Genomic DNA, 26,456 nt, shown 5'->3' on the forward strand with positions numbered 1-26,456 from the left:
GCACTTATCCAACTGTATCCTACAGGGTGCGGGAATAACAGCCCAAAAGGCATGCGGTGTTCACAGACCACAATGCAAGGCTGGCGGAAGAAAACAGCTTCTTCCCAAATGAACCCAACCTTTTGGATTCCCTATCCAGGGGAGCGGTAAGTTCCCAGGGGTGGATGTTGCTTTAGGAAATGTGGGTGCCCAGGTGTGAAGCGATAATGGCAGGCAATCATCCTGTTGACAGGAGCTCCTGTGTTGGGTTTGGACTGTAGTGGATCCTATAAGTTTTAATGGAACTCCGGAGTTTAGCTTAGCCTTTTGGATTGTAGGCCTGTGCTCCCATCACCTATTGACTTTTAACCTACTTAGCCTGGCCTGTTTTTGCTTTTTTATTTGTATTATTTCCTTTAAGATGGCTGCCTTTGTTTTTAGTTAGACATATTTTGATATGATTCATCAGTGTAACTCTGTGAAGGTGTCACTATCAGCATCATAATCAAGTGATGTACGTAGGTATTCACATCATGTCCCCTTCTCCCGTATGAAAGGCAGGAACATAATGTACACTTGTTGGGGATTGTTGGCATAATTGCCGCCACAAGTATGCCTCATCTATTGTTTTGGAACATACCTGCATCAGGTGTCCTACATGGTTTGTATAAATACACCTCACACAGATGGGGTTATCAGAGGGACCAGATTTCATCAACGCCATCTATGTTTCATGTCGCCTTGATGCAGACCCAGCCTTCATGTCACCGTGAAATCTGATCCAGAGACCTCATTCCAAGGTAACTAGGGTTGGAGGGCACATCTCATGAACATGGTACTGGCAGATTAGGTTTAACACACCTACCTCTCATTATGTTAAACATTAGGTTCTTCATGCTATGGTTTTTACTTCTCGTGTTTATTGCAAGATGGTGGGGGTCTTTGTATTCACGACTCCTATCTTCACAATTATGCTTCTTGCACTGTTCATTATCATAATCATTGTACTTCATGCATTTTACCGTAGAATGCAGACATTTCAATAAATATATTGAAAACTTTCCTGCATCTCTAACTTTCCTGCATTGCCTGTGTGTGACTGAGACTTATTGCTAGTGTGAAAAAAGGGTAATCTCCTTTCCACCACGACTCCCCTGAGATGTCGCATTCTAGAGTCCATGCGTAAAGGCTGCCAGAAACCACCTTTTACTTTTCGGGTTTTAGGTGAGGTACTGCTTGAGAGCTGGGAGGGTCTGGCCAACAGTTGCGACTCGTAGGACTGGCTTAGTCACCTACAAACATAAGTGCTGTCATCCCTAAGGAGTCTTACCTAGGAACGAGAGTCCAACTATGACAGGAATAACTACCCAGAAGGGCATCATTGACAGGAGCAGGTGTGCTGAGGTGGCAGCTCCTTGTTGCAGCAACTCTGTCAAGAGCTTAGTCCTGACGGCCTCAACCCCATTGCATAAGAAGCTCCCTCCTCCATAGCAACGGTAGGGGGAGAAAGCATGCCAGTATCTGGAGATGTGTCCAGTCTGCTGGCTTCACCCAATTCCTCATGCCAGTCTATTTCTCCTTTGGATGGCTGGTTCTCCATAGTGGTAAGTGACCCCTACCATTTTTCTCCGAGTCCTAGCCCAGAGGATCTGAATGAGGCAAAGCTTCTGCCGGTGCCAGCATCAGACGATGACCATCTGGCTCTGTGTCGGAGTTGGGGATGGCATCGCAGTTGGGCGCTGGCATTGGGACCAGCACTGGGAAAGTTGCGGTGGTTTGACCAGCGCCAGTCCTGATCCAGGACTGGATCTTTGAGAGCCCATCAGTGGTCTAAGCCACCTAGGCGGAACCCGATGGGGTGCCCCCTCCAACCACTCAGGGCCTGAATGTGCTTCGGCAGGGTCAGACTGCCCAAACATGAGGCCCATGGCCTCATAAAACTCCTTTAGTTAGACAGGGTCACTCCAGCTTCTGGAAATTCGGAGACACACGGAGTTGGCCCAAGCTTAAAAAAATTAGACCTAGAATGGCAAAATTACCTCGTTGTATCGTGGTCAAGTTTGGGGACATTAGCTAAAACCACAACATACAGGCAGAAAGACAGCTAGCGGAACGTGCAACACTGGAGAATAGCCCCTAGGGTTTAGCCGGAACTGATGAGGTAGATGGGGCAACTGAAGGTGCCTGGAGAAGAACTAACACACTCACAAGGCTGTTGAGGGAGTAAGGCACTTGGTGTCCGCTGGGAAGGGGGTGACAGGGTGCGGCAGAGCCATATTAAAATAAGCAGAGGTTCCCAAGTACAATTGGAATGCTTCCTAGCAAGTGTGCGATGTCCAGGCCCCACAAATATAGACAGTTTCATTTCAATTACTGACAGTTGCTCAAGCATGGGGGAAAAACTGGAGGCTAGCACTGAACTGAGGAGGTCTGACATCCTAGAAAAGAAGGGCTTTATAGTCCGGGTCAAGGTTCTGGGAAGGGTGATAAGAAGAGCAAAGATTAGTACATGGGCTTGATGTCGTAAAGTCCTTCACAGTGGCCATTGTTCTAGCTTGTTTACTGCGCTTTGCCAGCAGGGAACAGTCCACAAAAAGCAAAGTTGGTGACAGAGGTGGAAGACAGTCCTCAGCCAGATGTCGGGTAGCTGCAGGACCATCTAGACCACAGCTTTGAGGCCGCCCAACAAAGACAAGTAAGTCAGCTGGATTAGCAAGAGGAATCAAGTAATGATTTTCAGCAGCAAGGGAGAGTTGCCTCTCAGCAAGCTGACTCTTTATCCATTACTCCCACTGATCACTCAATAAACCCACCCAACATAGTATTCTTGGCTTTGGTGGGGTTAGGTAGCTTGCGCTTGCCCATTTTGTCCTGGAAGCCCCTAACTTTAAAGAGGCACTAGATAAAAAAAAAAAACTATTAAGACCTCAATCAGTATCTTTGGTCAGGCTCAATGGTCAGCAAGTACATGTTAACAGAAACCTTGAAACAAGTCTGACCTCAGGTCATCAATGGTAATCAGCAAGAGTGGCTGGCAAACATCCCCCAGAAACTGAAGCCAAGAGGGAGGGCCCAGTCCGGCCTCCTCAAATCAATGTTTGACAAAGACGGGCCTGCTCTTGACCCGGTCTTCTTCTGGACAAGACCCGCGGGATGCGGTAAAGCAGTGTGCTTTAGTAGCGCTGATCCGGTGGTCTAGTATGGTCCCTCCTATGGCAGTCTGAGGATTGTAGTCCCCTCCCAGGTGGAGATGCATAGTTACAGGCAAAACAGAAGCAGGTATACTGGTGTCCGGTAGGGCCAGGTAAAGAGGCGCACTTTAGTAGCGTGGATCCTGTAACCTGGTGTAGCCTCTCCTCCTATGGCAGTCTTGGGATTGTAATCCCTTTCCAGGCGACGATGCGAAGGTGCAGGCAAAACAGAAGAAGGTAAGGCTGCCAATTCCCTGAAAACTAGTTGTCCTTCACTGGTCCTTGGCCTCAGGCTGTAGGAATTCCACACCCTTGCAGAGGTAAGAATTTCCTCTGAAAAACAGGTAACATATTGCATGCAGTTCTCACAACATTAGCTATGGGAAACATACAATTAAAGAGATTAACATGTTAGTACCTGTTACTTTTATTCCCAAGCCTTTCACCACTCTTTTAAACATTTCAACATTCGAGGTGGGACTCCCTGGCAATAGTCAAAAAGGAAGCATACACTAACACATTACTGTCCCTTTCACACTATTAAAACTGCTGGCTGTACAAAATCAATAAATTAGCATACATTTGACATCGCCCAAGCATTCTTCTGCTACCAGCGCTCTGTGTTTGAGTGTAAGGTGGTTGTTTACAATGTTTTGTTTTTTTTGTTTTCTTGTGAAGAACTACCATAGTACAAGCAAACAGTCATAAATTGGTGGCAACAAGTATGGAGAGCCAAGTAAGAATGCACATACACCACAACGCACTTTATTCCTGGAACTCAACAGCAAAATGTGGCAAAATCACTGGTTACAGATGGCCAATCTCAACTGACGATAAATTATGAAAACTATACATTTCATAATTCAGTACAATGTATGGAATCTACAGAAGTAAGGCACATTTCCCATGCCATTAGCTTTTTCATGAAGTTGAAGATAGCATTTTTTTTATTTTATCTCCCTCACACAGGAAAATCAACAGACAATATTGACTCTCAATGGTCAACTTCCATGTATGGGCAAAACAAAAGTACCATTTTCAGTGACATCTATATACCTTTACAGGCTTGCTGTAAAACTGGAATGTTGAAAACCCATTCACTGCAGCCATCTTTTGGCTAGTATTTCAATAGGAAAGCACTGGTAACATCTGGAGTACACTTCAGCTGCCTTTCTGTTAGTGGCAATTGTGCTTCTCGCTTTGGAAGGTGGTGTAATTCAGAGTTATAGGTTAGGACGATCACGATAAGTAAAGTATTTTCTTTCCCTTTCAGATGTAAACATATTACTTCGTGTGAACCAGTCTTCAACAATTTCTATACCTTCTCTTTTTAAAGATGCACTTGTGAAAGTGTTCACGTTTTATTATTTTTTTAAACTTTATTTATCATGTTTAAACATAACGGAGAACAAACACAAAGCAATGCAGTGCAAGCACAGAAACAGTACCACATGTGGAAAGCAGACCATCAATACAGATTATATACAGTGCTTCTACTGACAAACTCAGGGTGGTTAGGCCAGCGGCCAGTAAAATGACAATTAGAAAAGAGACAGAAATAGTGTCATGGGAAGAATCGGTTCAGCATGAGCTTGATTTTTTAGAGGACTGAGAGGGTGGTGGTGAAGTGACAAGTGTATTCAAATAGTCTCTCAGTAGCTGCCAAATATCCTTAGGCCTAGATGTTACTGGCAGCAGAGAGGCGTAAAGTTCACTGATCGTATCTCAATAAGTGAGGCTAGTCAGCCAGGAAGTGATATTTGACGTGTATTTGGAGCCCCATAGAAGCGCTATCTCCTGCTTTGCCAATAAGAGCGAAATCGCTGTAAGGGGCCTGATAGACCTTGGTAAATCTCCAGTGTAGCCGAGAAGGGCCATAAGTGGATCGAGACGGAGAGGCCAACCCACAATGATCGATAACTGATCATATACCTCACAACAAAAGTGTCTAATATTCGGACAAGTCCAAGTCATGCGTGAAAAGTCTGCAATCGGTGCATGACACTTGGATAGGCGGAAGAACGGCCTGGGTCAATACGTGCTGTATCCCTGGGAGTAATGTGGCGTTGGTTAAGTGAGACAAACCGGCTCTGTGCACAGCATGCTTCCCAAACTTTATGGTGATAGTGGACTTCCCAGATCACTTTCTCAGTACTCTGAGCTGAGCATCTGGACCAGTAAGAGCCATAATACACAAACGACAGAGTTTGGAGTCCAATCGAGCCCCCAAGTCTGTTGTAGCGATCAGGATAAGTGATGCAAATTCGGCTAGAGCCAATGGGGAAGCAAGTTATCGTGTATGCAAAGTGCTTTGTAGGCAACAGATTACAAAGTCCTGTAATTGAGTGGCATCAGTGAAACAGGTATCTGTAGTGCGTAAGAATATGTGATCATCAGAAAAAGTCTCCAAGGTTATGGAGTTGGAAAGTATGTACCTCTTGTGTAATAGGTAAAAAAAAAAAAAAAAAAGATTAGTCAGTTTCAGTGCTGGGCAATACAGCGTGTCGCAGTGAACTAGGCGAGCGAGTTTACGCCATGTCCAACTAGTTGTAGGGAGAGTTTGAATATCTATGCAATACAGTGGGACTCCCTCAGGCAGGAGGGCGTTCAGCAGGACAGGAGCTGACATGTCCTGCTCTGGGATGGAATATGGAAGGCAAGCATCTGGGTGATACCAGTGGTACGATTACTGACATTGTGACACAAGGTAATAAAGCTTGCGGTGCGGAACCACCCCGTTCATAGGGGAGAGTGAGGACCTCCCAACGGATATGTGGATGTCTATCTGCTCATCCCAGCCGACTGTGCAAGCCTCGGAGTGTCGCAAAAAAGGAGTTAATAAGCGGGACCACAATGTTCAAAACAAGATACTAAAATTGTGTCAGAACCACCATTTAATGAGTGATATATGGCCCGCCATAGAAAGCGGCAGCTTACACATATCACCTGTACCTTGTCTCTATGAATACCAAGGTATTCCGCAGAGTCAAAGCACCAGCGCAATGGGAACTCAGGTGCAGGCGGACGGGTACTGTGCCTGTTAGAGTAAAAAAAAATCAGATTAGTGTCCGGTTGTTGAATGAATAGTAATATATCGTTTGGAAAGCTGAGCTTACGTAGGACAAAGTGTAAAAAGGGCCACTCAAGCGAATCAAATGCCTTTTTGGCATCTAATATGGTAATAGTCGCCAGAACCTCAGGGGACACACTGTTTAGCACAGCAAAATGGTGTGAAGGTTAAGGGAGGTGGAGTGGTGTGGAACAAAGCCAGACAGAGAAGGGTAAATAATCTTAGGCAGCAGGAGGGAAAGGTAGGTAGCGATCATCTTGGCCAAAATTCTATTGTCGAAATATATTAGGAAAAGGGATCTGTATGACCCACAATACAATCGGTCCTTACCGGGCTTTGGTAAAAGGGTGATAACCGCCTCACGCATTGTCTCGGGGAGAACCCCAATCTCCAACGCCTCAGCATATACTGATACAAAGCGAGGACTCAATTTCTTTGTATTTCTTGTAAAAACTCCCCAGTAAACTCATCCAGCCCCAGGGCGCACATCCCAGCCAACAAATCTATTGCCTGTGAAATCTCCTCAGCAGAGAAAGGCTCACTAAGGAACTGCTGTTGGGTGGTGGTTAGCCAGACCATAGTAATGCAGGGAGCGCCAGTGTGGGCTGCGCTGTATACAAATTGGAATAATACTACCATTGGGTCTTTTCATTTCAAATATGTGACGCAGGATATGAGGGAAGAAGCAATCTGGCCAGCATCCTTCCGAATCTGTGCCCCTCACCATATTTACGTGCTTTGGTGTACTTGCCCATGTATTGCGTCTCCTTGTCTGCCAGTTCATTGAACTCCTCAAGCATGAGTTTACGACCATGTAGTTGGGGGGTAATCTCAGTAGTCGCTGTCCATGGTCAATATCAGTAAGCTGCGCCTCCACTTGTGCTAATCAGTGACGTTTATCGCGCAGGACCCCGGACTGTGTGGTTATGCAAATACCTCTGGTATATGCCTTAAAGGGATCCCACAGCACCACCCTGGTTCCCATAGAGCCATGGCTTAACTTGAAAAAGTCAACCATTGCTTCCCTCAGGGTTGCGCAGAATAGAGCGTCTTACAACACCTTGTCAGGGAACCTCCAGAATTTCCTAGTGCTGCGGGGACAGCAAGTGTGGCTAGTACCGGTGAGTGATGTGACAATGTGAGGGGTAGGTGTTGGATAGCTGTAACCCAGTGCATAACAGTACTAGCGAAAAGCCAGGTACAATGGGCAGCTGACCGAAAAGTGTAGGTTTAGGTGTCAGTAGCAAACAATCTCCAGGGATCGTGGAGAGCAAGGGTGCTTCAGAGGTTCCTCAAAGCCTGGAGGGAACAGAGTTTAGACGTCGGGTGTGAGAAGTGGTGTCTAATGCAGGATCCATCGCCATATTAAAATCACCTCCCAACAAAATGTGTTCTACTTCAAAGCGATCTATGTGGGAGAGGAGATCATGAAAAAATTGAGGCACATCAATGTTGGGTTCATATCCGTTTACAAGTAAAATCTTACAGTTATCCTGCAGCCCCGCAACCATCACATATCTATCTACCATTGCCATCCGATCTGGACGACAGTGCCCTAAATGGTATTTTTTAATGCACCAGAATACACACCACGGGAATAGGTGCTCTAGCTAGCGAAGTAGCGATGGGGGCCCCATGTGGACGCAGAGGAGGGCCCAGTGCCGTGGAAAGGTGTGTCTCTTGCAGAAAAGCAGCCTGCACCTCATGCTGCAAAGGTATATTGCAGCACCAGTTCCATGACCTAAGTGTTTGGTTCAAGGACTTTTTCTCCGTAGAGGCGTTAGCCCCAGAATGAAGGAAATGTCTGGTCATTTAGAAAAAAGGTAAGTATGAAAATAAACTGCATTTCATAACGTAACAATATTTCAACGCAGACTCCACCGAGGTAAAACAACCGTCCCTCCTCCCATACCCGGCCTAGAATTGGTAGCGAAACCCACATAACCCTAAACATAGACATTTCCAACAGAAAACAGATAAGTTGGTATAAACCATGGGAGCATGACAACGCAACCATGGAGTACTCTCAGGCCGCAAGAAGGAATGTCCGGATGGAATAGGAGAGGGCAGCCTATTTAAGAAACCTGTAAAAAAAATAAAAAAAATAAAAGGTAGGAGCAGTGAATCAGTGGTTATCATGTGTAATCAAGGGAGATACAATGTTGAGTCAAACAGGTTGGGATCCACAAGCCGATCAGCCCTAATCTAGTCTAGGGGGAACAGTTCCATGCTAGAAGCAGATCCAGCATCCAGATCGTCGTGCACTCGAGAGGAACCACGGAGCGATCCACCACGCCCAGACTGTTGTTTGCAGAATGTGATGGCATCGTCAGGATTGTCAAAGTAATGTGGTTTACCGTCCACCTCGACTCTCAACCGAGCTGGATATATCATGTCATAACTAACGCCAAGATTCTGAAGCGCACTCTTGATTTCTGAAAATTTCCACATGGCTTCCTGTACTGTAGGAGTGAAATCAGTAAAGATGGACACAGCTGCTTACTGATATTGCAAAGGGCCCTTCTCCCTGGCCAGGTGGAGGCCAATGTCACGGTCCCTATAATTCAATAGGTGTGCAATAATAAGGCGTGCAGGCACCCCTGGAGGAGGTCGCGGGCACAAGGTGCGATGCGCCCTCTCCACCACAATTTTAAGGTGAAGCCTTGGCGTCCCAACAGCTCCAACAGCAGCGTCTCAACGAACAGGTCAGGCTGGCCAGAGTTGGTGCTTTCAGAGATTCCGACAATGCGCAGGTTATTCCGGCACCCCCAGGCCTCAAAATCTTCATTTTTCATTGCAGCTGTTTTCAACCTCCCCTCAACTTTCTCAAGAACTTTCGCTTCAACGTTGATGCCTCGTCCTCAATAGCAAAGATGTGGCCTTCAGCTCCCTCCAGGTGTGAATGCTGTTTATCCAACCTGCTTGCCATTTTTCTAGCCTGGAGGTTAACAAGTCAAATCTGGTAGTAATAACACGGAATCCGGCCTGCAATTTTGTCAGTATATCCTCTGCCCCAACTGCCTGGTCTCACACTGGACCCTCACGAGTGTCATCTTCGACCCTTGCTGGTGCAACAGCCATGCCAACCTGCTGTTGTTTCTCAAAAGGCAGCTTTCAATGTTTAGGGTCGCCCCAGCCCATGGCTACCTGGGGGAAAAGGCACCTTGACCCAACCTATGGACCACAAGGGGTCCAAGTGCCAACGAGCCTCGTACCACACCGTCCAGGGGCCAGGTGGAGCAGCAATCACCCAGGCATCAGGCTTCCACCGGGCTGCCATGCAGATGCCCCCACAACCACCCACTCAGAGGAGGCAATGCAGTAGTGCAGTGAAGTCAGGGGGGCCCACCAAAAACAGGCCTAGTATGTGGCACTGCCGTGCAGTCCAAGGATGGTGGGCACTACCCCAGATGCTGGAATGTAGCAGTAGGCAAAGACCATGTGCCAGTGCACTAGTCGATTTTAGCGTAGCCCCCCTGATGCCACAGCAGCGACTCATGGGCCAACAGCAGCCAGACCCCTGCCCCTGACTCCCCCACCCGCTGCCTTCTCCATTCCTCAGGGAGGCAAGCCAGGCCCCAGCCCTCTCGCAGCAGGACACACTACAGGCCATACCATGCAGGTGCCATCATGGTGGCAGGAAGGGACGCACTGCCCAGTGACAACCAAATCGTGGGCCAGGGAGAGCCGACAACACTCTCCAGATGTCGTTCTGGTCGTGTGGGGGTGGGGGATTGGGAAGAGAGCAACCACTGACAGCCCCAGGCGGCACATCGCTACCCGATCAGCCCCGCATCTCAGGCCTCCGAGGCGTGTAGGCTGGATGGGTACAGGCAGCAACTTCAGCAGCACCTGTGCACCATAAAACGAAAGGGTTCAGAGGGTCAAAACACTTATGACTATTCCTTGTGCTGTCCCCTAAGTCACACCTTGCTAGGTGTCCCAATAAAATTTGACAATCTGTTTACAAAAAAGAAACAGGATTCATTTTGGGACTCAGGTACAAGTCATTCATCTCAAACTTATAAACTAACAAAGAACTGCTAGCTTAAGCACTGGTAGCTTCGAAATGACACAGATTCCCTCAAGAATGTAGATAGAGCCTTCAATAATTGGTAATTTTGTCTTTGGAAAAACTTATATGGTGGCCTACCTGACTGCTGTTTTACAAGCATACAGCACTTAAATACTCTGGGTGGTGGTGCATCTCATCTTTGAGCTCCACTAAATGGAACTGGTCTCCTACCTGAAAAATCCAGGTTCAATTTTAAATCTTTGATTTGCAAAACGTCCATGCCTCCCTTGTTCTAGAAAGACAAAAAATACTGAAAATGATGCTCTCATTCGGTCCTTCCAGTCGACTGACCTTTTGTTCCTCGGTGTCTCTCAAGCATCCTTTAAATATTCGAAAGGAGGAATTTCTTTTACCCTATCAAAACTATTAAAAGTCTGATTAGCTTGTTAATTCCTGAGATTCATTCTAAATAAGTCCTGGTTCAATAATCAAAGATTCTGCAGCCTAGATAAGGTTTAGCCCATTCTGTGTGTGATTGAGATAAATTAAGGTTAGCGCAGCTAAAATGAGTTTTGTTTAAAAAAGTAAGTCAGAAAATGAATATTTTCTATTTCTTATTTTTTCTGATCCAGCACATGCATGGATCTTCTACTTTTCAATATTAACGAAAACTCAATTGTGAAAATGTGCAGATTCTGATAAAATCCCAGGATTAAAACTAGTCTCTTCTGTTACAACTTGGTTATGTCTACTGGGTCTTGCTTATCACAAGTGACGTTGGTATGGCATCTGAAGTTTGCAGTTGCATTCTGCCGTGAACTGGGTTTACAGAAGACCAGGCTTTCAGTTCCAGTACAAATACAGATGCCTAGCGCTACCTCTATCGGTATACACACTGTATGCTGGAGTAACTGTGCTGTTCTATACACTTCGATGCTTCAGTGCTTTTAAGTGTAGTGTAGATTCAAACATATGCTCTGGTGCAGGTTGCCTTGATAAGAGAAGTGTTCCCTTATGTGTAATAGCTGCTATCATTGTACGCTGGCAAGTGCACAGGATGCACACTTGCTTAGATGCATCTGTATAGCAATGAATCAATAGGTAAAGTAATCCAGATGGTGACAGGAGCACAAGCCTTCAAAGGCAAACATTAAAGCCAAACACTCAAACAAACCTTTTTTTAAAACAAATCGGCAAAGCACTCCCTTTGATCAAATGAATACCTCTTTAGAGTTTTTGGTTGTTAGATCTTTCAGGACCACATTTCTAGACGGTGTCAAATCTACCCAGAAAAGAAGGTATGCATTCACCTAATAAAATAATCATCCTTTCAAGACTGCAAAAATCAGCAAACGATTTTCAATTTAGCTAACAGTATATTCCAAATTAAAGCTTGCTTTATATTATCAGAGCCAACTTTTATGGATAGAACTACACTTTGAATGTATGCTCTGAAATATGTGCCTCCTTACCCTTAACATTTTCGTGGTGCTTTCTTTTTCTATGAAGATTTATCGCAAATACAACAGATGCTTTCCCACAAACTGTGAGAAGTGAGACAGGCAAAAAAAACATGTCAACATAAAAAAAATCTTGGAAACCTCAGACTGCCAAACAAACACTCAAGCTCAAATAACATTACAAATGTTATGTTCTGGTTTCGAGGATCAATATTCCACAACAACGCAAAAAGGAGAATTCAAAGTTTCGAGACGTAGCAGGCACAAAAAAGGATACATGTCTCAATGTTGGCCCCGACGATGTAACCAGTGACGTCAAAGTTGATTCTTATAAACTTACCCTGCAAAACAAAACAAAACAAAAAATAAATGAAAGTTAAGTGTTGTAAAATGGTGTCCTACTTTCACAGTTTTCAGATTAATTTTAAGTCGGACAGCAGAGACAGAATGATGTGTGGCCACTTGCAAGACGTTACACTGAAAATATACAAACTGACGCATGTCAATCTCAAGTAAACAGAACTGGGGACTCATACTCAGAACATCTTTAGGTTTCGCCACAGACAGCTATATATGTCTGAAAGACTTCATATTAGCACCAATAGTTTAGAAACTACATGAAGAAATAACACGGAGAGTGGACTTAGGGTCAGCCCACTTCAGCATTTGGCTTTTATGGGTTTTCCTTCGCTTGCCATTGCTCAGATGGACTGCCCATCAGAACCATGATATTCTGTGGAAGGCTAGATTGTCCAACTGTGTCTCCAAAGGTGAAAATCGGAAGCAACAGAATGTGTAACTTGTAATTTGGAGCCAGTGTGTGTATTTTGATATCTACTGAGCAATAGTATGCTGTTTACTGTGTTTGAGTTTACCATTTATTATGCAAACTTCATTCACTGACTCCTTTTTAAAACTGTATTGTTAAAGAGTACAACTAAACTCTACTAATGCATTTTTTCATCTAATGGACCTTACTCTGAGCTTTCATATTGCTGAAGCTCAGTATGTTGCTTCATTGTGGAATTATTACCAAACACATCAACTAACAAAATAACCTATTAGGTTTCCCATAATAAGTAAACAGAAAACAAGACCCAGCGGCTTTGCCAATACTGTTATAAAGGTAACAAGTGACTATGTACCTATGGCAAATACATTAACCACCAGTGCAAGGGTCCTCTGGCTTTGAGGATAAATATTCCTTGTGTTAAAGAAGTACAATCCACATTTCAGAGTGCTGGACAATTCCTAACTGACCAACACAGATTGGAATTTAGAACAAGCACTGTGTAGTGCAATAGGTTTGGTTATATCAGACTTTGAAGTCGTGGGCTAGTGTGTATATAGGCAGAGGGAAAGAAAGACTCTGATAGTGGGAAGTAAATATTATACAGCTACATCTGCACAAAAATGCTTTGTTAGTTTTGAAGTGTTGCAGTGCTGAGTGTCTTAGCTGTAGCACTGTAATTGGCAATGAAGCAATGTTGCACTTTCTGCTTCATTATTTAAGTACTATCGCTGTAACATTGATTACTGCAGTTGTATCATTCCAGATGTAGGAGTGCAAATTTGCCATGCAACTGCAGCAGTACAGTTTTATTTGGTGCTGCAGTACCAGTGCATTAGTGATGTAGTGGTAGCACTTCATCTATAATGTACAGCTGTTGTACACTAATCTATCTGCATCATACCAAATAGTTTTGGCCTGGATTCTACTAAATGTCTTTAAACAGAAGTTAGTCCTAACTAGTAGCAACAAAGCTGCATAAGTTAGCTTTCGCATAGTGATAAGTACTTCACAAAACTTAACTATCAGACGGCACAAGAACAGCAGCACTCGAAATTCCCCCAACACAACCTGAAAGTATAGCTCATGAGACAGCAGGAGGTGTACGCAGAACAAGTACTGCAAAGGCAGCAGCAGTGCAGGCTTCCCTTGACCATCTTTTGAGTTCCCATACTGGATGGTCTACATAACTGTACTAAGATTTACATCCCACAAAACGTCCACCCTTTATACAAAGGTTCTTGGTTATAAAGGTACCGATCTATATGAAAGTATTTCCAAAACAATGTGGGATCTCCCGAGACAGAATCTATGCATCAATCCAACCGGTATTTAGCAGACTGTAGAATGCCAGTTGTGTAGGTCCCTTCCATAAGTTAATAACAATCCAAATTTGGAATCCTAGAACTGAAAAGTATATTGCTTCCGACTTAAGAAACCCAAGTTTAGGAACTTTATGCAGGGATTTAGAATTAGATCAAATGTTAATAGCAGAGGAGTAACGCCTGAACCAAAAAACTACTGTGGTTGAATGCGTACAGTAAAAGACACAGTGTGTATTGATTTTAGAAGTTATTGATTCAAATTTTCTTAGCCAAAAACATATCTTGGTGCTTCATTCATATACTACAGTGGTGATACGGCTTGTTAATAGAGGCCAAAATAAATCAAACTACAACAGTCTAGCAAAAAAGCACAAATGTATTGATTACTGTGGTGTTATGAGATACAAGCAAAAATGGTAAGGTCTGATAAAATGTCAAACAAAATCAGGATTTAGTTATAGGATATCTGGGGTCATAAGTAGTAGAGAATATATCTTTACAAAAAGATTTCTCACGACATTAGATGGTGTTCGTGGAATGCACATAGACTGAGGCCAGAATTTAGCGTGTCAGGAGATTATTCAGACTAAGATGGATTTAACTTCTTAAACATCGCTCATTCAACAGTCAGGTCAAGTATTTACTGCAGCTGAGCAGCACCTGCTGCCCTTTTATGCCCACAAAAACTTGCAGTGCTACACTCAGTATGTGAAGCTAATCACTGAATCAAAATATGGTAGTGGGCTTCATAAAAGGCATTTACAGAAAAGGCAAGACTACTACGTGTTTTAATTTTGCCGATAACCCGCCAACAGTCAAGGGGATGTTAAGGAACTGCACAAATGTGCCATATTTAGATTCAGACAGGATAGGTCACATTGTAAACCTAAAGGCTTGCCAGCAAAGTTGAGCCTATCCAGCACGGAAAGTGAGAACAATAAAACTGCATACAGCTATGTAAAGTCTCATCCAGAAATGGGGGAGGGGAGGGTCCTACAGTTGCAATCCCATTGCTATTATATTGAAATTTTCACTGAAAATATTTGAGGTATCTGCTCCACCAGAGCAGCAGCGGCTTTAGAGTTCCCTGACGAGGCCTGGAGGCCTGGTGAGGTGTATTTTCATAGCTGGTGGATTTGCTGTTTTTTTTTTTGCTGACATTTTAAACTTGATCCTTTAGGGCCTCTCCAATATATGTAGGGCTGCCTTCTGACTGACTGATGGAGGCAAATTATTTACACTTCAGGACAGTTTCATTGATATCAAATGTGCAATTTAATCAGTGGCCGAGATGAAGATGTCTTGAATTAACTGCCAGCAATCAGCAGGGTCAGCCACTTTACAGGCTTCCGGTTCTGCTGTGAGTCAAACAAAATGAGAAGATAACATGCCAAGGCTGCGAGGAGAGGAAAAAGTAAGAGTAAATAGAACAAACGGAAAGGAGACATTTTGTTACAACTAAACAGTGTACACATCACTAATACTGCCTCTGAATACAACTTTGAACAGCACTTATGACGTATTGCGTCTGCATATCCAGGCAGCATGGATACTAGTTTTATAGACTATCCTGTTAATTTTGTTTGAATTTAGAAGCCACATCCAGAATGTTCTACCTGGTACAACAGGTCTCAGATAGTGTTTTGTCTGTTACGGGGAGGGGGGCTGGGTAGCCTCCTCCCCAGCCTGGATGCCTGACAATGACTACGCCACACATGGAGCTGTGTATTACATGTCTTTATTCGTCTGCACGTAACCGCAAACTTAATATTCTAAACTTGCATTAATTTCACCACACTCCAACACTTAGACCGCAGTTCTACGGAGTTCATCAGGAGTTAAAAGGGTTCAGTCATTAATAACTCACACAAAACTACATTCCCCGTTAAATAAAAAAAATTAAAAAATGTTTACAAACATATACACAATCATAGTTCATCGATGAGTCTTTGTGGTACTCTGATTATTCGTCCCGATCGGGTCTTCGGAAACTGGGAACTGGCAATAGACGTGTCCACGATCTGCACTGGTAATGCAGGATCAACAGCAGTCAGGGGTTTTTCAATTGTTCTTGCAGAACCAGTGTCTACGTTGACATCAGTATCTGTCGAGTGAGGAGCTAGATGTCAGGAATGCAAGAAATCCTGCGTAACGGACTTCCCAGGACACTGGGCAGTCTCCATGTCTCCTTTGCTGGTTACGGCATGGAATGTCTCAGCATCGAAGGGAGATCTGACTTACATTTTCTCGATTGACGGACAAGCACTCGATCTCCTCTAGTGAAAACAATGTATTTTGCAAGTCGTTGCTTGTCTGCATAGGCCTTCAATTTCCTTAAGATCCAAGACTTTGGTTCTGGTTTCTTCCTCATCTTTTGTTAGTCTACTGAGGTCACTTGGTCATCAGGGCTTTCCCAAACATTAAACTGTAAGCTCACAGGATAGAATTCAAGAGGTCCAGCTTTTTCAATACAGCACACTGAACAGCTTTCTGCAATATCCTCATGAAATGTTCGACAAGGACACTGGCCTGTAGTCAAAGCGGTGTGCTCTTCTGATGCTACACATTAAGATGACTGAGAAAATCTTTGAATTCTCGACTGTTGAAAAGTGGGCCATTATCAGATTTTAGGATCACAGGAACAACCCATGTGGCAAAGCAGACGTCTAATCTCTCGATGACTCTCCCTTGAGTGATAGATGACAGATCGTCTATCAATGGAAAATGGGAGTATTCATCAACAATCACCATCAGGTGATGTCTACTGTCAAGAGGACTGAAAAATCAACTGAAATTCTTTCCCATACATGCTTTGGAAATTCTGACATGCTTAAGGTGTGTTGAGTGGTTTTCGATGACAGCAGTTGCATGGATAACAGGCCTTCAACTCTCTTATAGAGATGAGGAAACCAGACTCTTTCGGGGAGCTTGTTTTGTGGCAACGATTCCACTATGTCCTTCATGGACCACTTCAATTATCTGCTGTTGCAGACTCTCCGGAATAACAATTCTTGAACCCCTCAGGATAATGCTTTCTAGAGTCACGGACAGTTCATCTGTGGCATTTTTGAACTTCTTGTGTTCACCGTCACTGGCAAGAGGTCAAGTATGCTGTCCCAAGATTGACGTGTACTAATATCCTTCAGTGTTAACATGTCATTATCTTGACTTGTGGCAGTGACAATTTGCTTCAACTAAATGGCAGCTGGTGTGTTTGATGTTACAATGAAACTTGTGTAGGCTTCAGCCATCTTGAAATGGGCACCATGACACTGTATTGGCACTCTGGAGAAGTAGTCGGCAGGGTTTTGAATTGTCTCTGGATTGTGCATGATTGTGTGGTTGTATTCTTGTAATCGTAGACCCCAACATTCAATGTATGGTGGCATCTAGGTCTTTGGGGTGCCAAAGATGGTCAACAATGCTTGATGATCTGACACAAGCATAAAAGGCTTTCCAATAAAGAATACCTGGAAATGTTCACAAGCCCACACCACTGCTTAACTTTCTTTCTCAGGTTGTCCCTGGGACAAACTTTTGCTTGCATATGCCATTATATGTCTTCGAAGATTTGGATGTCCACTGTGCAAGGATTGGACCCAACCCGACTGGGCTAGCATCAATAACGTCTGTATTAAGCTCTGAATTAAAATATGACATTTCAACAGCATTCTCAATAGTTTGTTTTATTCTCTTAAAGCTTTGCTCGCATTCATGTAACCAATGAAGTGAAACATTCTTTTTTGTCACTCTCTCAATGGAGCACTGATGGTGGCAACGTCCTGTTTGCATCTGGAGCACTAACTGGCCATGCCAAGGAATGAACAAAACATGGAGACATGATGTACGGGACTGGCAGTTGACAACGCTTGCACTTTAGCAGGATCGGGTGTCACATCCCCATCAGAAAAGATATGGCCAAAGGACATTAGCTTTGTCTTATGGAATTCACATTTCTCAGCATTCAAAAGTTAACGACAAACTTTTTTTTTAAATTTGAAAGTATACGTTTTTATTGGTATTTTACAATATAACAGTAGCATGGCAGTATTCTGGGACATTACGTGTGGCAGTACCCAGAAGGCATTTGATTCATATAAATCTGAGAAGTGGAGACCAGAATAAATCCTCCCACGCTCCTCCCTCCCCCTCACATCACATCAGTATTCACGGTGCATACAAATCAGGAGTGAATACTGACGAGCAGCGCTGACAGTGGTAGGGCCACTCATTCCCGACATTACATTAATGGCATCCCTCGTACTTCCTGCAGGCCTCACACCAATTAAATCCACCGCATGTATCCGATCTGTGGATCGCGGGTCAAGCAACTCAGCCAGCATAGCTGCTCAGGTCTGTACGTTGGCTCCCACTTTCGTGTCTCTGCACGTTCTACGCATATGGCACTCCTCAGCATTCCCCATTCAATCGTGTCTCTTCTCCACTCCAGTACAAAGGGGTCATGGGGGACAACTACTGTGTAGCCAGACGTCCCTTGGATAAAGTGAGCCCCAACAATTGGAACTTCCTACATATTTTTTGCTTCTTGCTAATCGGGATCCTCCCCAACAAACCAAGACCTATCTCTTGGCAGGAGTCTCCCAGTGGCGCCCTGAAGTGCAGACAGTATCCCGTACAGTAAGCCACCGACTCAGGGCAGTGCCACATCTAGTACACAAAGCCTGCATCAATTTGGTCAATCGTTGACAAGCGGAGGGCCTTGAGGGATATACGATATGCAGTACTTTAGGGGATAATTACAGCTGGTGTATGACATTTAATGTGCCAGCTTAAAGTGGGCATTGGATGAGATCATCCAAACCTCTTCATGGATGGCAACCTAATCTTTAGGCGACAGCGGTTGGTCTAGTATTGCCTGCCATTTAGTTTGTACTGGGAGTTCCTTAAGGGGCTAATCGTCCTTCAAGGCACTGTAGAGTTGACGCCAACTGGCATCCCCCCTCTAGGGTCAACAAGGCCAGCAGCATCTAGGACGCAGTGGGCCCCTATGGAAAGGAGGGCCAAATTGCCCTGACTGTCACCCAAATCTTAGCATACTGAAGGAACTACCCAGAATCCACTCTCAAAAGTCATCAGAGCATAGGTCAGATTTAGAAACCGTACCCTGATGACATCCTGGCTGATTCCAACTGCGTACCGGACACTGCTGAATCCTTTCAGGTCCAGAGACAGCATGGACTATTGCAGCAACAGCTCGCATTAACAACTGCCTCAAGGGATCACGGAGGGACGTACTCTTTTATGGCATCCTTCTGTGCTGGGGCAATATAGAAATGGGGAGGTGGGTCTGTATTGAAGTGATTTGATTTACACTAACTGTGAATTGTGGCAGGCTTGGGGACCACACTTCTTCAGCTCTGACTGATATCATTTAGCAAATGACGGGGCGGGTACTCAAATTTACTATAATGAGGGATGTCACACATTATGGTGATGGGGGAGGTTGAGTTGCCTGGCCTGCAGGGACTCCATGTTGGTTGCAATCTCATTGTAGAGGGCTTGAGTAGCTTTAGCCTCGCCACATTGTGGGATGCAAGGCTCACACAGGGGACAGTCTTTGGATATTGCAATTTGTTTGTCCCGGGGGTGGGGATTTGGAGCAGACAGACTTAGAAGTTGTGCACACCTGCTGGGGCCTCAGTTGTTTAGTCTCTCTGCCCGTGGGAGAGGGAAAAAGTTATTGCATTTGTTACCGGTTACTGCTTCTGATGCTGTATAGGTATTGGACGCATATGATTCCAGTCTTCTCGCTTGTTGCGTGGTGTGACTGGGATGCATGTTGGTAAGTAACTAATCTTGGAAAGAGAGTCATTGGAGGTCAGTTTTCTCTGGAGCAGTGGTGGGGGACTGGAAAACACTGACATGGAATGTATGTGGGTTGGGGTGGCAAGAGAAAAGGCGAAGGGTGTACTCCTTCGTGCAGCAATATGGTGTCCCAGTTGCTTTTTTTCAGGAGACCCATACTTGGGGGGACTTCGTGACCTCTCTGCATTATAGATGGTGGTATCAGCTGTTTGCCACGTCCTACTCCAGTTATGCCGGGGGGCTGTTAATCTGGGTCGCCCCTGGGGTCCCCTTCACAGCTCAGGCGACTCTAATTGATCCTAGCGGGAGATATGTGATTGTTATGGGTATGCTGGATGCAAGGGAAGTCTGCCTGGTGAATGTGTACGCCCTCAAAATTGATGAGTCAATTTTTTTACCATAGTAATGGATGCATTGGGGGAGTATATCGACAGTGAGATTGTGACCATGGGAGACCTGACTTGCAAGTTAGCTGAGGCCTGGATCTGTTTCTTCCATGAGCATGCACTAAGCCTGCTATGACTGGTGCTCTTCGGGAACTCATGTCTACTCTGGGACTCCAGGATGTGTGGAGAGTGCACAATCACCAGACTATGGCGAACTCTTGCCATGCCCCAGCGGCAGGCACATACACAGCCGCCTGGACTATTGTTCAACCATCCGCTCCTTGCTACAATGTGTGGAGGACGCAGCCTATTTGGTGTGATATATTTCTGACCACTCTCCACTGTTGGTGAAGTTTCAATTCACTATGGAGCTCCCTGGGATTCACTTGTGTTGCATGCGACCAGAGGCCCTCGCTGGCTCTGGGTTTGTGGATATGGTGCAGAGTACTGTGGATCATTATTTCAGGGAGAATCGGGGTAGTGCGTTGCCGAAGGGTATTGAATGGGACGCTCAAAGTGGTGCTATGGGGGCAGTGTTTAATAGTGACCTCTGGGGTGAAACGGCAATTGTCCAAATCCCTTGATACACTGGAAAGTCAATTGAGTGCCTTGGAGTGCTCTGTAATAGAGCAGCCATAGACCCTGAGGGAATGGACCGCTTGCAAGTGGAAATTACTGGAAACGTGGGACTGCTTAGAAAAATTCATGCTAACCAGGTATCTGCAGCAGCTCTACGTGGAGGGAGACAAGGTGAGCAGGTTATTAGCTCATTTCCTCCGCTGTGAGACCCTCCGCTGGTGGGGGGGGTACGAAATGACTCGGAATCGTGTCCATACACTACATAGCATTACTGATGCCTTTGCGGCCCATCTGGCAGCGCTTTATGCTTGCCCACAAACGGCTGCTCCATCCATGAGCCTGCAATATCTGGAGGGATTGGAGCTCCCATCCCTGCCTAGAGGCGTGGGGAACGAATTGAGGGCTCCTCTCTCAATGGAGGAGACTTTGTCAGCAATGCGGTCGCTTAAGACTGCTAAGGTCCCAGGCAGTGATGGCCTGCTTGCAGAATATTATCTACGCAGCTCAGACGCCCTGGCTGACAAACTTCAGGCGGTCTGCTCGGAGCCATTTAAAAGGGGTATACTTCCCGACGCTATGCAGGAGGCGGATGTGGTCATGCTTTTTAAGCCCAAAAGGAACCTTGAGGAGCTAACATTATACCCCCACCTTTCCATGTTAAATCTCAATGTCAAGATATTGACTAAAATCCTGGCGGAGAGGCTCCTACCCCACGTATCTTGCCTCATCCATGAGGGTCAGTGTGGATGTATTCCCTACAGGAATACTACTTGTAACCTACGGAGGCATGTGATGATATGGCACGCTCTTGCTGACACAAGGGTCCCTTATTGTTCAGCCTAGATAGACATCGAACAGACCTTTGACTCCCTGTCCTGGGAATATTTATGGGCAGCCCTCAACAGAGCAGGTGGACAGGAGACTTTTATACGCTGGGTGCAGTTGCTATATACCCACCCCACGGCCAGGGTTCGGTTTGGTGGGGTGGTGTCTGCGCATTTCTCGCTGCATCAAGGCACTCAGCCGGGGGTGCTCTTTGTCATCCTTGCTGTTTGTTTTAGCTATGGAGCCTTTGGCTTGCCGACTGTGTGGGGCCCTTGGGGGCTGGGGCATTTGGATCGTGGTCTTACTCTATGTGGGTGATGCCTTAATCTATCTGAGACACCTATATTATTCAGTCACAATATTACTGGCTCTTCAGGCAGAAGTTGGCGAATTTTCCGGGCTTAAGATTGATAGGCCCAAGTCCAAGCTATTCCCTATGGGAGGGCTATCTGGGGGGGTCCCTGGCCACCCTCCCCCATACTGATATACCCTGCATGGTGGATAACAATATATATTTGGGGATACGACGAGCTCATGATGTACACCGCTTCAGGAAACTCAATATGGGCAGGGCTCTGGATAGCCCAGTATCCAGTCTCTCAACAAATTTGTCTATGGTTTCACCAACGCTGTTGTTCTTGACAGAAAATGTACCTTTCGTAATCTACATTTGGCACTGCACTGAATTCGACATTCAAGGCTTCTGCAATTTGATGGTATGTAACTTCGTCAGCTTGCGGCACTTTCTTTATGACTGCTTTTACACACTCATCACAACATTATTAAGGTATTTGATAATTGTGTTTTCTGTTTCCTCTAGTGCACCAATGAAATCATCAAATGCCTCTATCCAAGCAGTCTATTTGTCACCAATATTCTGCTTTTTGGTGGTATCGAATGGTGGTTGTGGTTTTAGAAAGGCGGCAGCATTATAACTGTTTACGGAATTGGCTGACACTAAGAATGGAGTTCTCTTTGGTACTGTCTGCTGTCCACTTTGATCTGCTTCCTCCATGCCATCTCCTAGACCCTGTGATGTGCTGGCCATCAGGGTTATCTTGTACAGTCTGTGGAACTGTGACTTCTCTCTTGATCTCCATGGGAGCCCTTCACTATTCTGATCACTGCTCTTGACCTTCCAGTCTTTGAAGATCTGTGGAGTTGTTCTGAGCCCCACTCAGTAGCTTTGGTGGCGTGCCACTTCAGGTGGGCACTTCTCCTTGGGCCACTTTTCCAGTACTGCGGTAAGATGACTCTCTTTAATCCATTCTGGTAAGCAGATCATTGTTTCTTTTATCTGAACTGCTTTGTTTTCAGGCATCCTATAGTGTTTGAAACCTGGTTGATCTGTGCCTCTCGGTGCTTGTGATTGCAGCATTATCTTGCAATTTGCTGTCACATTCGCTGCACTTTCAAAACCTTGTTGTATCCGCCTTCAGCATTATCATTCCGTATATTGTATAGCTTTATGTTGTGTAGTAGTGCAGTACCTCTCTTTACGGCCCTGCCAGCGGGTTCTTGGCCAACGATGTGTAGAACTTCTCAATGAAGCTTTCGTTATCGTCTAGTGGTTCACATCGGCTGGAGTTGTGCTTTAACTACACATATGCCAAACATTGATTCCTCACTTTGACTGAGGAACATGTGGCTCACATGAGCAGTTTGTCTGGAGCATGTAAAATTTTCTGGGAGACCACTGTCAATCTTCAGGTTACTTATCTCCTATCTCGTCACTAGTTGAAGTGTCTTCCCCAGCCTGTGTACCCCACCGCAAGGGCTCAACTAGAGTATTGTATCAAATGCATGAAGCAGAATCTGAAGTATTGGATTAAGTTAAAATGTTGGCACCTTGAGTATAGCTACTACTTTTATAAGATACTCTAGGACACTGGTTCTTAATACTTTCACTTCTGGGAACCCCACTAAATCACTACTATGGGGGACCACAGCCTTAGCAATGGCTAGGATTTGAACGTCAAAACAATACACAAAAACAGAGAAACAATTATATATCAAACAAATGCACAAATTTGGATATATGTTATTTAATTTACAAACAGGAAATATCCATAAATATAAATATAATTTTTAATGGTTGGAGCTATTCAGAAAATAGTTTATTTCTAAAAGATTGTACAATATGCTAGACTCAAGCATATCACTTTTTTTTTTCTCCCTATTCATGCATTTTGTCAGCCCATACCCATACATCGATCGAGGCCACCGATTATCCATACTATTTTAAAAGGGTTATAATTAAATCTTAAAATATATAATTAATATCTGGTGTGAGATTTCCTTTAAAAAGTCTTTAATACCTGTAAACTCAGACATGTCCCTGCGGGACACTCCTATGGTACCAGGGACTTTTCAAATCGAATCTGAATAGGAGGGGCTAATCATGGTATTACCTGGCTTGGCCAGCTTTACGATCCTAATGGTTTTCAGTCGTTTGAATGCTTACAAACCATCTTTGAACTCCCTTATAAATACTTCTTTTAGTACCTGCAGACCTGCGACCTTGCATTCAGATTCAAAGCTTGTTGTGGGTCTCCGTTTTGCTCCAAGGAAGTCGCTAATTAGCCCTGTCTACCAATGCTTTAGTCGAATGTGTACCGATGATAGCTCACTACTTGCTGATAAGTGGAGCAAGTTGCTTGGTCAGGAGATAACCTTCTTTAGAAACTTTAAAATGTTCAGTACATTCTGCTAAACTGAGGGTACACCAGTTTAAAACGGCCTACTGTGCCACACTACTGATAAGATTATATGCTGGTCTGGGAACAGAAGTCTGGATAAGATCAAATGCCCAAAATGTGGGCTTGTAGCGGCTAATATCTTGCACATGTTGGTATCTTGCCCCTAATTAGGGGAGTTCTGGGAAGGCATGAGTCGTCTTCTTGGGAGCCTTATCGGTTGCAAGTTACAGCTGTCAGAGAAAGCAGCCATTTAGAGATACGGCCTAGGAGCCGCCCTGGGGTACAATAACTTTTTTGCAAATAGGTATTGTAACTGGGAGGCTGTGTGTTTCTGGAGCTTGGCTCTCAGCACTACCTCCCACAGTGGAAGAATGTTGACCAATATGAAGCAGATTTTTTAGTTGGAATTTGTCTTGGTTAGGTCAAGAGGGGCACGCCCAGACGCTAGATTTGCTCGGATTTGGGGCTAGCTCTGTCAGCCCTTTTTTAAACATTTTTGAATATCTAGCCCGCTCGAATCTTGTGTTTTGTTTTTTTTTCTCCTTTGCCTTGATGCTGTTATTACTGTACTATTACGACGGTATGGTTGGATTTTGTTTGACCATTAATAAAAATAATTAAAATCTACAAACCTACTGCAGCTTATCTTAAGGCTGCTATGGTTGAACATTTCAGAGAGCAACAGAAAAAATATTAACAACAAACAAAAGATCCCATGTTCATTTTAGGTACATCCTGTGAGGTGCATACGGATACATTTTGCAGAACATTTCTGGTATTCAATGCTCTGATGTGTAAACTCCAGTCCTTCACATTAACCAAAGGGATTCTATTTAACTGACTAACGTGCAGTAGAGAAGAACCATTTGAACTGGCAACAATCAACATCTCAGAATCAAGGTGTAAAGCAAAGATGAGAATCGTATAATATCACTGTGGAATGGTTTGCAACGTATTAACGTACAAGCATGCCAAAAGGAGAATCCAACACTAACAGGTGCACTCAAAGAAATAACTACATGTCTAGGTTCGATACAATTCCCGGTTCATCAGAAACCAGAAGAGTCCTGAATACGAAACAAATTAATCCTGTTATATCACAGTATGCTAACAACAAAGAATTATCATGCACGTCCTTTCTTCGAAACACATGTGAAAAGCTTTATTCCAATTCTTCTGTGCCACACCTACTAATATGATTTGTATATGTACGTGATTTTTAAAGTGTAGACTAGAAAGGGATTCGTCTCAGGATGCTAATCACTTCCCATTGCTTTGTCCTTGGAAGAGATCGTGAAGGTCACCGTTTAAGGGCACGACGAGTATGACAGCCAAAGGTACACATGCAGACTTTGTCCTACTCTCTGTAGAACTGCTGGACTGGTGGGGTCAAAGAAGCTACCCATGCGCCCAAAGGTCATTTGGCTTACAATTGTGCTGTATGTTTTAGCTGTTGCACCTCCCTCATGTTTTGCAAAAAAACAATTATAGAAATACACACATATATATATATATATATACACACACACACACATTTTTACAGGGGGCTTCCATTATCTACATCCACTGGCATCCAGAGGTGTTTTTCACCTTTTGCTTCTGCCCACCAGATCATGTATCCTGGGGCAATGGGCCACCCTACCACTTCCCTTGACTATTTTGTACTTGTTTACCATTTTACGAACAGCAAAGTGACATATTTAATAAAGATTATAAACGTCACACTTACAAAACGTGAAGAATTGTCATTTTTCACAGTCTTGGCATTTCCAAACGATTCTAAGATGGGGTTTGCTTGTAGCAGCTGGCGTTCAAGTTCTCCCTACATACCAGGAATAAGAAAAAAAACAAATATAGTCCTAATAAAGATCTTGGTGTTCAGTATAGTTCTTTAACATAGCAAAGAAAAGCTACCACAAAAATAACAGTCTTTGTCCCTTCAAGATGATTTTTTAATAGTTATCGTTATGTTTTGGAAATAAGTTGAGCATTCTCAAAGTTTTTCCACATCTTAGAACTCCATAGTAATAAGGGGAAAACGGAGGAGAAGTGAAGAGATAAATGAGAGGGGCAAGAAAATGAAGGCAGGAGCAGTCTAACTGCTATCAGTAAAATAGAGTCAGCTAAAGAATTTGCATTAAAGGGTCAGTTTAATCATTAATAAATAGTATTTATTTGGTGGCAGCAACGGTCTTGCATGCAGGGACAGCCAATGCAGAGGTAGCAGGTTGAGTCACCTGCACAGGCTGCTCCTCCCACTGCTGTTGACGTCTTGGACTCCAATGACCCCATCGGAGAATCAGCTGCTTGG

At 44.3% G+C, this 26,456-nt stretch overlaps 1 protein-coding gene across 4 annotated transcripts in view; it reads right to left on the reverse strand.

Annotated features, from left to right (window-relative positions):
• Positions 1-26,456, reverse strand: part of MYH10 (myosin heavy chain 10) — a 955,741-nt gene that overhangs the window by 705,665 nt on the left and 223,620 nt on the right. For all 4 annotated transcript variants that reach the window (XM_069200300.1, XM_069200299.1, XM_069200302.1 and 1 more), the window contains exons 8-9: positions 25,875-25,967; positions 11,993-12,056 (exon numbers count right to left, since the gene is read on the reverse strand). In XM_069200300.1, coding sequence (XP_069056401.1) covers positions 11,993-12,056; positions 25,875-25,967 — 157 coding nt within the window. The remainder of the gene's footprint in view (positions 1-11,992; positions 12,057-25,874; positions 25,968-26,456) is intronic.

Source organism: Pleurodeles waltl, chromosome 7, assembly GCF_031143425.1.
Source record: "Pleurodeles waltl isolate 20211129_DDA chromosome 7, aPleWal1.hap1.20221129, whole genome shotgun sequence".
NCBI classification, from domain to species: Eukaryota; Metazoa; Chordata; class Amphibia; order Caudata; family Salamandridae; genus Pleurodeles; species Pleurodeles waltl.